Genomic DNA, 13,398 nt, shown 5'->3' with positions numbered 1-13,398 from the left:
GTTTATCAAATGGTCGTTGTTTAATTGTCTTCATTATCGTCGCAAGAAAGCCGGCGTTGGAAAGGGTTCGGGGAGAGAATTATATACCTACTCTGAAAAACAAGCCTTTCCAATCCGCTACAAAGATCTGATTTTTCTCTCAAACCAAACTTGGAAAAGTATTTCTTATCCATCTTTGTGTTATTGTTCTTTCGTTTTAATTTTTGTTTTTCTCCTCCCGCGTGGGGTGAGTCAAACTTTAATTTAGAATCGAAACCCCTCGCCAACTTCGGCGCTTATTCTTCAACCCTTTGAACCAACCATTAATATATTGTTTCATTTTCCATTTTCACTTCAAAGGGCCAACCTCGCCGTCTGTCTGGGCGGTACGTAACACGACGCACATTATACTTACTGCTGCCCTAACGGCAAACGAAGTATTGTAACCGAGAACCCAATCTACTGTTGATACAGGGGGATTCTTGGAAATTGTACCGATCACTCAGTCAACGAGAATCGTATGATTTTCAAAAGTGTGTCGTAAGACCGTGTTTGTGGAAATGGAAATAAACTGTAATATTCATCTGACAATTCAATAAAAATATAAAGACAATCGGAATGAAATTTCTGAGACAGCAAACCCAGATGGACCGTTTTACAGCGCACCCTGTACGCATGCTTGGCATTTTGAGTTCTCATCGAGCAAACAATGATCTAATTTAAACGAGTCAGCTCGCTCTTTACCCTCAAGAAAGTTTCCTCCTTTTTTCACCTTTTTTTTGCACCGACCACGATACGACTTCGAAATTAAATTCTATTCAACATCGGCTTAACCCTTTTGGCATTTTTTTCTTCACCCTCTTGTGAATTCTTCCCCGTTGTACGTTTGACGCGAAGGGTTGCGTGCGCGTGTTTTATAGTTTCACGATCGAGAGCATCTACCCCCAGGTATATTTCGCGTGCACGTAGGCTAAAGACTGAAATTATCGCCCGAGGATGTGAGAGCGGCTCAATATTTGACAAGAAAACGTTCGTATGGATCAGATAATTATCCAGTTTAGAATTTATGCATATGTACGTAAGTATATGTGCAATTGACCACAACAATTATCCTCATTCGTATTTCTATTCTCTGCGTACAGCACGGGGCGAAATATTATTCACGGAGATTCTCAACGTTTTTCAATTGTTCACGGTCAAGTGCACTCGCGCACTTTTGATCTACGCAGGCGGCTTTTGTACCCCGTTCAATGTCCCGATCGGAAACAATAATTGTACATTTGAGACGGCCTCTCGCGATGCGGTGTATATTCAATAAAACCCCCTTAAACATATTTCTCGACAATTGACGCGAGCGAAAAACAAAGGTGAATCTGCGCCCTTCGCGGGGTAACAGATGAGGTACTTGCCCCCCCCCCCCCACCCCCCGGGAGTACTTAGAGGCGTTTAGTTGTGTGCGCGCATTCTTCTTTATCGCTTGAATGATTCCTCGCGAGAGACTTCACTACCAGCCTTCTCTCCTCTCTTTGGCCCTTGACTTATTCTATGCCGATACATTTTCAAAGGCCAAAACTCCGCTCGGTATTTTATAGGGTACTGTTACAATCGCTGGCTCCGGTTACACTCGACACAATGCAGGCAAACCTGACATTTGGCTTGGCGCGTTGTTTCGAAATGCTTAACTTCACAATGTCCAGATCACATCGGTTCAATTTGACACATGCTCGATCTTTCCCCGTTTGTTATTCGCTTCCGAATTTCTGCACCCTTCGATCCTCCGTTTATTATGCTCCTAGTTGCTGCAGCTTGACGCGGGATTGACTGGGAGAAAATTTCTTCGAAGAAGCGGAGTTTCCAAATGAAAATTAACTGAATTACATCGAAGGCAACGGTCGGGAGAACTCGTGGGCTTTTTGCTTCTTAAAAATACCCTGGGTACACCTGCCGCTGAAGAGATTAATCATCCAACACCTCCCAGCCAACCCTTACCTACCCTTTCCCATATTTCGTTACAGTAACTACCTGATTGTCTTCAGACCGTTAGCAACAAAAAAAAAAAATAACACAAAATTTGACGTATTTCCGAATCTCCGGTTTTTTTTTGTCCGGTGTATAAATTTGTGATACAAAATCGAAGGGGCTTTCCAAAAAAAGGTTGGATTGGATGAATATTTCTTCTACTTCGGAACCCTCAATATTTAAATCAAGATATTGCAAGTTTGCCGAACAATCACAGGGATTCTTCTCATCGCTCTGAATAAACCGAGGGATAATTGCGTTTGTGCAATTTTGTCTAATTACCAAAAGGGAGTGTTGAGTTGCATGCTCAAGTAGATGGTCGGCAGTGAATTTACGATAAGGATGACAACTGCAAGCTATGTATCTTATCGTTTTGTATTTTACGATCAAGTCTAAATGCCGGATATTAGCCACAGATCAAGGATAGTGGATTTCACAGTTCGAAAGCTAATGGTTTCCCGGAAGAAAGGTTAGATCAGTTATCTAGTCGAGGTATCATGCAATCTTTTCTGTTTTCCGAAGTGCCGTTCTTGCACACAATATTTCCTCATTTCATCCGCCCTAATACCCTGTATGGGAATCCGCCAAGCGCGGACGGTAGCATTGTATATTAATTTTTACGTCTCACGTTCTTCTCGGGTCTATATCCGCTGCTCCGGCTGAACGCGATTACGTGGCCCTCCGTGAAGGGACAAAGGGTTATAATCTCAAGCCTCCTCCGAATAGAATTCAGACCTCGGTAGAGCCGCAGGTCCAGATTTCTACGCATGCAGACCGCCGGGGCATTGCCACTGCTCCTGCGGCCTGTCAAAAGCGTCAACGTCAGATCCGCACCAACCCCTTTTCCAAATTGAAAACATTCAATTCTCTCACCCATGCCCGCAGCGAGCAAGCATGCGCGTTTTAGTCCGGAACGAAACGTCGTCCAGGGAGGTGACCGATCTCGACCCCGGGAGGGTTGCCGACCCTCATAAAACCCTTGGGGCTCGATCTCGTTCAACTCTTGCCGTCTTATCTGTCCCGGCTTTTGGTTTCACGCTCGATTCCGAACCAAGAAAACTTCAACGTCGGCCGCTGATCGAATCGAATTCTCCATTTTTCGAATACCTGCAATGTTTTTTCTTCATTATCGAAGTCAGCGCGACCTGGCAACGAGTCTTTAGAACGTTTCGTGCAGTTCGTGGATTTCCTTTTCTACCTGCTATTTCTAGAGTTCGTACACTCACCTCATGTTTTACCTAGCTCTTTCTTGGGTGACTTTTCCTGCAGGCCAATTGTACCTTTTTACCGCTAGAATCCCCGCTGTTCTTGTTGCCTGAGTTAGACGCTCCTTTTGGTACCAAGTACCAAAAAACTTCCTGTAAACCGCCGCGCAATAAGGGGTCCAAGGATTTTCTTTACCGCATTTTTTCCATTTATTTCCTAGCGTCCTTTTATCCGAATTGCTCTGTTGGGACAACCTTGCGTAGTATGCGTGTATACATGTATTGCACACGCGCGCACTCACGCACACACAGGCCTACCTTACCCACTCGTATATTTTTTCCTCCTTTTGTCCGTCGATTAGCCCTGTATGAATAAAATTTCTCACCTGGCTAAGAACGCTCTTGCGGTATCCGCAAAATACACTGGCTCCCTTTGCTTTTGCCTTCCAGCATCAGTGAAACCTGATGCGGCGGTATTACCCACAACAAATCAAGATGAAAACGTCTCTTTTTCGAAATGTATTTCAAAGATTTCATTCCTGTGAGATATATAAATAGATATTTGAGCATGGAAAAATATTCGATGTTGCAAACAAGGCATGTGAATAGTAGGACTGTTTTTATTCTTCTCTTCGATCGCGTCAAGTGTGAGTGAATAATTTTGAGGGTGTGAATAAATCATTTTCATTTAAGGTGTGAACAAATATTAACAATTTATTAACAAACGTAATATAAGAGGGCTGACTTGGGCTATTTTAAAAGAGTGCCAGCTCGGCAGCATCTTGAGTTATTCGCGTTTTTATAGACTAGTCCTACAGATCTCCAAACCCTGCTTAATCTTAGACGAAATCTTTTAGTATACACATCTCGAATACCTATGCATACGCATGTATAGTAATTATATATGCATGTGCAGTTCTTATAACTAATATCATTATTACCATATTAATTTCTAATATAATTTTTAATTTTTTCATATTACGGGGTTATTCTAATATGTCCGTCCACGTAAAAAAAAAAGTCGCGTTCGATCTTAAAAAGCATCAATTCTCGCTTCGTTGGTGCTAATAACTCCGTATTCGATATCAATATTCCATTTATGTGCGGCATACGCATGTCTATGTACATGAAATATTATATATATGTCAGGGTGGCCGTTAAGAAGGTGATTTTTTAATTCCAACAGGCTCGGCCACCAAATCGGCTCCAGATAGTTCGAAAATAATTCCCTAATTCTTTCAGATTTTTAACTCAACTCTAACTTGTGCCTGGTCGCTCGTTGCGAGTCTGAACTCAAAATTTGAAACTTCAAAATAGCGGATCCAATATGATGGATAGAGATTCAAAAAATCATTTGATTCCAATAAAACTCGGTACTTGGGGGTTTTCGAGGTCGCTGATTACGAATCTGAACTCGAATTTACAAAATTAAAAATGGTGGATTTAATGTGGCAATATCAAGTAACTTTAGGAGTTTTGATCTACCATATTGGATAGAGTTGAAATAAAGAGGGTGAGCCAATGAAAATTCAAAAATTACCTTTTTAGGGACCAGCCTAATATATATATATTATATATTGTAGGTATATATATACAATATCAGTATTGTATAATATGTGAATCATATATGTATATCTACCTATGATTAAGTTATTAAAGAGACACGACAAATATAAAATAAACTTATACTATAATAAATAGTAAGATATTTGGATGTATTTACAAAAATCCTATTACTAGCCAAATTAATATCGTCTTAAGTTATTTTTCGTTTTCGTGACCATTAATAGCTACATACATATATGGCTATGTACTGTATTCGTAATATACATACGGTAATGTGCGTATGTAAATGTTTTGTTTCTGCTTTGATTTTAAATTGATTAATGTAATCAACTTAATTTTTTTAATTCAGAAAAACTCCTTAAATTCCACTTATTCAAATTCATTTCAATTCAAAAGTTGAAGGGAAGTCGAAAAAATTTCAACTTATTCTTTTGTATTACATCTTAATTGAAATTAATTTCTTGCAATTGTACTAAATTTTTGTATCTGATTTCAATTTTCATTCTCTACACAGATAATTCTGGTACGAATTCGAACTGATTATAATCAGTTTGATTCAATCTTCCATAATTCATCAGTTGATTCTTAGTTAATTCTTACAATAATACCGTTAATTCTTATAATAATCTTATAACAATTCAGGTAAGTCTCACTAATTCAGTTATTTCGCGTTCACTCAGTTCACGATCATTAATTCAAGTGAATTATAACTAATTCATAAACGTATTGACACATCAATTTAGTGGTTCATCCTCTCTCGTATAATATGGAGAAGCTCCTCGCTAATTGTGAGTGTATTGTAGGTACAGCTTAAACCTAGATTCAAATGGTTAAAATTCCATTATAACAACAGTTATATTAATGATAATGATCATAATAATGATCGTAAGCATGAAATCGATGAGAGGAATGTTAAAAATTCAAGTATCATGATAATGAGAGTGATTGAAACGAGCTGTGAAAAATCGGATAGAACAACGACATCAATGCCATTAGGAACAATGACAAGCAAAATGAAAGCCGATATTACAGAACGTGACAATAATGATAATAATGATAACGGTGGTAAAAATATACATTGTAATAATGATAATAATAGTTGTAACAATAAATAACCGTCCTTAGCGGTGATTAATTTCGTACCAGAGAGAGGGGGAAGCCATCCTCTTTTCCATATATTCAAAATATAACCGAGACGGGTCTTCGGAGTTGCTCGAGATCCAAACTGGCCGCTACCGAGACCTGCGGGTGAGTCGACGAGATCGGTGTTGTGCCCGGTGAACTGCTCGGGCTGCTTGTCGCCACACTGCCTCCCGAACCGCCGGAGCCGAACATTATCGGCGGTCCTTGATGGTGGCTGGGGAACAGGGGGCTCAGGTGAGAGGACGATGTGTGATAGTGCTTTCCCGGCGTAGAGGTCGGTGGGTAGAAACTCGAATAAAAGCTGCTGACCACCGCTGCCGCCGACGCCGCGTTGTTGTTCGCGACGTCGGCGGCCGGCCCGTTGTTCTGGCCACCCTGGGCGACTAGTTTGCTCAGGTGAACAGCGTCGAAGGCCGAGCCGAAGTACGGAGGTATCGGAGGGTAATCGAGAGCGTGGTGCGACACGGGTGCCGTCGGGGCGGCGAAGTACGGTGGTAGCGGAAAACTGGGAAATCCTCCGGGGCTAAGAGACCCCGGTTTTCCCTGGGGGACGGGGACCGGGGTCTTCGGCTTTCGTCGAGGTCGGTATTTGTAATCGGGGTGCTCCTTCATGTGCAAAGCCCGCAACCTCTTCGCCTCGTCGATGAACGGGCGCTTCTCCATGTCGGTCAAAAGTTTCCATTCGGCGCCAAGACGCTTGGATATTTCAGAGTTGTGCATCTTCGGATTGTCCAGCGCTATCTTGCGTCGCTGGATACGAGACCAGACCATGAACGCGTTCATCGGCCTCTTAATGTGCTCTGGCTGAGGTATAGACACTTGCTGAGAACTCGATATTTCCTGCGGCACGTGGTGAACCGAGTGAAGATCCATGCTTGGCAAAAATCCATAATTGGGGTGTGGATGCGTACTCATCATCGTGAATCCGTAATCCAGACCCTCACTCTTTAGGACACCCTGCCTGCCCCCTGCGTAAAACCACGCAATTTTAACGGATATGAAATGGACGTTTGTTGAGTAGTTCTTCTCGCACCAACCTGTCTACGAGTTTTCAAATTTCCCCCCTTCGGCCGATACGACGATCTATTCTTGATACGCTTACCCCTCTTTTAATCCTCCACTCTGCGTGATTTCTTCTATTTCAAATTGCAATGTTTACTCTTACCCGCTTGTCACTAGGTAATTTAAAAACTTGCGTGATGTTTGTTTCTTCGATAACGGCAGAATAGTACTCACAAACGTAGTTGGGCTTCACAATAACAAACAACTCGGTTTGACACTTCGACAGGCAGCACTTCTATCAGGTTCGGAGCTCTAACTGGTGCTGACTGAGGAAACTGTCGACCAGACCGTCAGCCCTCGGGGGCATTCGAGGCGGATCCTTTCCACGCCACACCCTCGTGACACCCCTGATCTGCCATTGGTTTACCCCCGAAGGGATCCGGTTCCCCTCCAATTCTCAACACCGACAAATTGTAATTATTATTATTGATTACTCCTAATCATCTTTAGTAAAAATAAAGTGCCCGTATTCGAACGGCGTTACCGTTCTTAACAGGCACTTCTACTTCAGGACTAAATAACACGATTCCTTTCGAGTCATTCTCGCGTAATTGAATTAAGGAAATTTTATTACCATACATTCCCTAATTGTTTTTTTGGAAATTAAAATTTCGCTAGTTTTTTCCTCTTCCTGTTTTCGTTTTACGTTCCAATTCGTGATGGTATTAGAAACATAAATTTTCTTGCCGCAATTCAAACTTCCTTCCGCTTTTTGGTTGTGGATAGTGTTCAGATACAGCAGGTGTTGGCTGGGTTTCGTCTTCGTGTCGGTAGGATTATTACCTGGACAATACCAGAATCGTAAAATTCGAAGTGGTAGAATGGCCGAAGGCCTTGGTGTCTGACAATGCAAGACTCTCGCTAAGGAACCCGTCGTCCAATTGATCTTTTCACCTAAACGATCCTTAGAAATTCTCGGATAGAGGTCTGCGGTACCTGCTGTTTTGGTCACCCGTGCCCAAGCCTTTCGTTTCCAAGTCTCAATTACGGCTTGCAGTAAGTTGTGGCTGCAACCGGCTGCTACAAACTGGTCTACGATATAAACAAATCAATAATTATAATAAAAGCACCAGAAACAACACACGTGGAACACACACTTGAACTTCGACGAATTAAAATTTGGAATGGCGTGCAAGTCTGACAACGGTCGACTTCACCTACTGCTAGTAAAATCACAGGGAGCGATCTTCAACCTTCACACTTACGCTCTAGCAGTTCTCAACTAAATACTCGAAGGAACACTTCGTAAAGGGAATGGGCATTCCAAGGGTTCGTTTCCTTTCCACCAGGTCGAGGTACGTTACCGCCCAAATCTTCATTTAGTCACGCCCTCTATTCGCCTACTTAGTAACTAAAACCGAAAAATCAAAGTAGAGCAGGACACATACGACACACAGGTGGCTCATCTCAAATTCAGAATTGTTTCTCACCTACCTTTCCCCAACAAGCAATTGTCTTCATTCAAAATTAAGTTCAATTGGTAAACCGTGACAGCTATTACGTTAGACAAGTTGTAAACCTTTGACAGATTTCAGTTAATCAAACGGTAATTCTTGAATTGTAGTACGTACAGGGTCGTTCATTTGAGCCATTAATTTTTTTCTTTACTGTTTTCTGTCCCGATGTGAGTAAACGGCTTTCTTCTTGCCTATTCATTATAATTGTGAATGTCGTTTTTCAATCACTCTTTCAGAGCCAAACCTTACGTAATCGCTTGGGTAATTAATAGGAAGTAAAAAATAAATCAGCGAATATAACGATGAATGAGAAAATAAAAAGAAAGGAGAAAAAAGTCTGCGAGAACGATTGAAAGCAAAAACTGGGTGCCCAAACCAAACGGTACTTTTCTCATCGTTATAATTCAAGGTGACGGCTGCCGGACGGATAAACTTTTTACCCGATCGTAAGTATGAAAAAAAAGAAAGAAAAAAAAAAAAAAAAAATAAAACAAAATAAAATAAAAACGAAGGAAATAAAATAAAATAAAACACGATTTCAGTACAACCCGCTCTTTTCTATCTTCAGAATGGTGGTTAAGAAAAAGCCGTAAAAACTTGATTCTAGCAGCGATTCTCATTAGGAGGAAACCTTTATCGAAAGGCACTTGATACGAAAAATTGAGGAAAATTTTAGCGGTCCTTACATGTAGGTGGATATTGATTTTCTATAATATAATATTTTGGTCAATTGTTGTGATGAATTTAGATCCTCGTCGTAATTGAAGGGAGAGTATGGCATGAACGAACGGCGGCGAGGGAGCGAGGCTTCTTTTTTCTTCGTTACCGAAACAAAAGATTCGCAGTCCCGCGGGGTTTGGCTAAAACAATGCCGGAAATTCCGTAGCTGCAGCCACTTGGATCCGTCGCTCGGGATAACAAGAACGCTTCGGCATCGCGCACCTTGTGCCGGAGTCTTTCTTCGTCTCAATTAGTCATTAGATCTCGCGAGTCGTGGCAAGAGGCATAGTATGAATACCTCTCTAGTATATACCGCGCACTGTGCACGTACACCCATACCTACCTACGCGCAATTTACGCGCCTCCTCCGCAAAGTCCCAGGACTCCCATAATTACCGTTCTGTATTAATTACTATTCTCCCTCCCCGCACAGCTTTTCCGTATGCTCCGAATCGCGCGAGTGTGTCATTCACAGGGTGTCTACGTTCTTTGTTCTATGACACGGAAATTTTTTTTCTCTTTGATAAAAAACACATCTACCAACAATTATTCACTTAATATAACTTTCGCGATGTTCACGTGTAACTTCTTTCCATTTCACTATTTCCTTATTCGAATCATCCCCTATCTTTTCACGATTAATCGATGGTCTAGCGATTCAAAAGCCTCGACGCGTCATTGAGAAATAGCGGTTATAGACTGTCCTGTCCGGGATCCTGTTCGTCATGCGTATGAATTCGTCGATAAACACCCTGTAGATCGAGGTACTCCTGGGGTGGTATATAGTCGACCAGGCTTAAGCTTCGGTGTAGATTGCCGCTGGTTATGTTCCGTTCACTCCCACTTCCAGAGCCAGGGAGCCAGTCGCTAATTACGTAAAGCGTTGAAGCGTGTCGTCGAGGAGGCGGTACACGTCGACCGTCGTTCTCTACGTCGTTTTCCAACCTCCGACGCTTTAACTACCACCAATATCAGCCCCAATCATCACCCATGTGCTTTCACTGCAGTCGATCCTGACGGCGGCGATCTATGCTCCCGTATAATTCTATTTCTTTCAGTTCCTCGGATTCTGCTTCGTATTCCAAGCGATCTTCTCTCTCTCTCTCTCCCTCCCGCTGTTTTTTTCCCCTCTCGCTTCGCTCCGGACATCGGAGGGGCTCATCGTGAGTACCTTTACATTGGAGATGTGATTTCGCGTAATCGGTATCGTCAACGAGATCAGAATCGAGTGGCGTGTAAACTTGTTTAAATCACCGAGCGTCAGACGGCAGAATATAGAGATTGCTTACGGGGTGGATATAAAATAGAAAGAAGATGAAAAAAAATTTTTAAAACTCAAGAGATGTGAATTTCTACTCGTCGTAACGATTTGACGATATTGCGCGGTGATTCCTGTGAAGGTATTGATTAGAATAAATTAAATTTACGTAACTGGGAATTTTTTCACTTCAAATTAATCCGTCCAACGGAATCAAACAACTGAGGTAATTCTCGGTCTTACTCTAAGAGTGTACGCGTATATCGGTACACTCGAGTATTCTGACCCGGGGAGAATTGTCTTCTGGGCACACCAGATCTTCACACGCGGTTCGCTTTATTAGGAAAGTGGGCCGAGTTGGTCTGTCTGTACGTACGTTGCAGGGAAGAATCGGCGAGGAGATGAAAAGGGGAGGGAAACGGGGAGGGAGGGAGAGAGGGAGAGAGAGAGCGAGAGAGCGAGAGAGAGAGAGAGAGAGAGAGAGAGAGAGAGAGAGAGAGAGAGAGAGAGAGAGAGAGAGAGAGAGAGAGAGAGAGAGAGAGAGAGAGAGAGAGAGAGAGAGAGAGAGAGAGAGAGGGGCCAGGGTTCCTTTATTAGGGTGATAAGCGCGATGTGAATATATACCATCCCATTCAACTATCTCATTTTACTCACTTCAATGCCTAATGGAATTGAGTTCTTGCGGACGCTCAAGCCATTCAGAACGGGAGATAATTGGTATTTTGTCTTTCCAAACTCTTTGTCGCGCGGCTATAATTGACTTCGTGATTTTTTCAATACTGATTTAATACCTTTGTCTGCTTCTGCCAAATGTTCAGAATTTTCGCGCCCCCTCCCCCCCTCCCATCCTTCAGTTCATTATGTTTTCTATACCAGTATATTATACCGTGAATATAGGTATTTTGTCTATTCATCTATTCGGTTTATTGATAATTCTGCACGTTGAATCCCAGTCTCAAATTGGAACCATAAACAATGCGTGGATCAGTTTCATATCTATATTCCAAGCTCCGTTATAATCCACTCAATTTGGCGTGATCCACGTGCCTCGGTACGAAACCATTCGCCCACAGTATTTCTACACTTTTGCGCATAGCTATTTGTAGTGTTTTCAGGTTGAGGCACAACAATGAACGAAGCACGGGCTAGCCCGTCCGCAGTGTTCGCATTTTATTCAGGATTTCAGCCTCGCATTTATCCGCCACTGTACCGGCGTTGAGAAGAGAATACAACGCGGCTCTCCGTCGTCTGAAGCCTTCCTAGTGCCATCATGGGCACAAATTGTAGCCGAGTTTCACTGTATGCTTTCGGTGTAGACAGTCGGTTTCGTCATTCAACTATACCTATAAAGTACGTACCGACACGCAGACTCGCCGGGTTCTTCGTTGGAGGAAATACGCTTGTGCGTGTCCCCCAGCCATTACCTTGATGAGCTTTCCTTCTCTCGCGACGGAACAAGTATTGCTTTGAAATTAACGCGGATTAAACCGCTCTCTGGATTTATACCGCTGGAGAAGAGAACGCGAGAAATGTGACGTTTTCTCGGCGTGAGAAATATGATGCGAGACGTTCGTTCGTTACGTTTTAACGAGAAAAATTATTTTAAGATTTTAATAACCAGCTATCAGGATAATTGACGTCGCTATTGAAGTATTGAACTTGGAAATATTGCCGATTCGTCAAAGTCTCGCAGCGACGACCTCGACCCGTGCAACCATGTACATTTCGGGTCTATCCACCATCGAACAACAGCGTTTATCCCCGGTCCCTCGTATTTCGCATCTCCCATTTAGCATTCATATACTCAAGAAGGCTTACGAACGTTAAGATAATTACTTTCCAGTGGGTCCTGTGCAACGTTGTGCTGGCACCACTAGAATGGCATTATGTTACGTCCTGAAGAGACTGACTACGCTCCTCGACTACGTCCTACTATGGTATAGAGCGGAGAGAAGGGGTGTTGCAAGCTCACCGAAGGAAGGAAAGCCTTCCCTTATTATACAATCGACTCTCCACCCCCGGTCTGCTTACGTGTGCCACAGGCCGTGTACCGTGTGCACGCCACGACACTCCGTATAATAGATATTCTATAATACTCGCACGGCGTATGGAGGTGTGCGCGCGTGTGTGATCCGAACCCCTCTTCGCGTACGTATCCACGTCACATGCGAACGGTGGTTGCTTTTTGGCGACAAGCCTCTGCCGGGTCTTGACGTTCAGTATTGAATCGGTGTCACACTTCGTCGTCGTACAGGGACCACCTTGTCCCATTAATTTAATTATTTCACCTCTCGCAGTTGGGCTCAGCCGGCGCCTTTGCCCGCACGGACTGAAATTAATTGATTTTCATTTACTCTACGTAATCCAGGACGTGATGAGAAAGGAGACGACGGTTCGGTTCAGGGCGTTATTAATTCTCCCGCCGTCAGAATCTCCTTTTCGTCTTGCCTCTCTGTTCGCGGTTTTAAGCCGGGAAAGAAATTTCCTCTTCCACGCCGGCCGACCTTATCTCATTTCTCCGATGAGGAGATTCGGCCATTGTACGGTAGCCACCCCCGCATTGTGTCGGGCGTGAGGCTCCATTGTTCGCCATTTTGTTCTAACCCCCGCATCCCCTCCACAGTTAGGCCGAGTCTGCGCCCGATACCACCGCGTCACGGGAGTCTAGACAAAGGCCAATGCAATGCCGAGGACGATGCTTTTCCCTCGAGGTGGGAGGCATGCGGGAGCAATTTCGTCGCCCCGGGATTTTCTCCACTGGTTCTTCCTTCTTTTACGATCCTTGGATACAATCTGCCAAATCCGACGCACGCGCATGCCGCGTTACTTCGTCATCATCGAACGAATTAAACACTGCAACCGCTTCGTTCTCGTTTAAAAAAGATTTCTTCAACGATCCTCGAGCAGAGCAGTGTCCGTAAAACATGTCAACTTCTGGTTATTTTTTAATCGTCTAATCGACGGCGCGTGTCGTTACCGGTATCTGTCT

At 43.2% G+C, this 13,398-nt stretch overlaps 1 protein-coding gene across 1 annotated transcript; it reads right to left on the bottom strand.

Moving 5' to 3' along the window:
- Positions 1-3,797: 3,797 nt before the first annotated feature.
- On the bottom strand, positions 3,798-7,219 carry LOC124213140 (transcription factor sox-3). Its single transcript, XM_046614085.2, has 2 exons — positions 5,913-7,219; positions 3,798-5,585 (listed from the first exon to the last, which is right to left on the bottom strand). The coding sequence occupies exon 1, from the start codon at positions 6,828-6,830 to the stop codon at positions 5,949-5,951; it is 882 nt and encodes a 293-aa protein (XP_046470041.1). The 5' UTR covers positions 6,831-7,219; the 3' UTR covers positions 3,798-5,585; positions 5,913-5,948.
- Positions 7,220-13,398: the final 6,179 nt, after the last annotated feature.

The sequence above is a fragment of the Neodiprion pinetum genome, chromosome 2 (assembly GCF_021155775.2).
Source record: "Neodiprion pinetum isolate iyNeoPine1 chromosome 2, iyNeoPine1.2, whole genome shotgun sequence".
NCBI classification, from domain to species: domain Eukaryota; kingdom Metazoa; phylum Arthropoda; class Insecta; order Hymenoptera; family Diprionidae; genus Neodiprion; species Neodiprion pinetum.
Note: the sequence above shows the minus strand (reverse complement) of the source record. Positions and strands in the feature narration are given on the sequence as shown.

What these genes read in the sequence shown, in the direction of transcription:
- LOC124213140 (XM_046614085.2), bottom strand. Translation starts at nt 6,830, where the DNA reads ATGATGAGTACGCATCCACACCCCAATTATGGATTTTTGCCAAGCATG.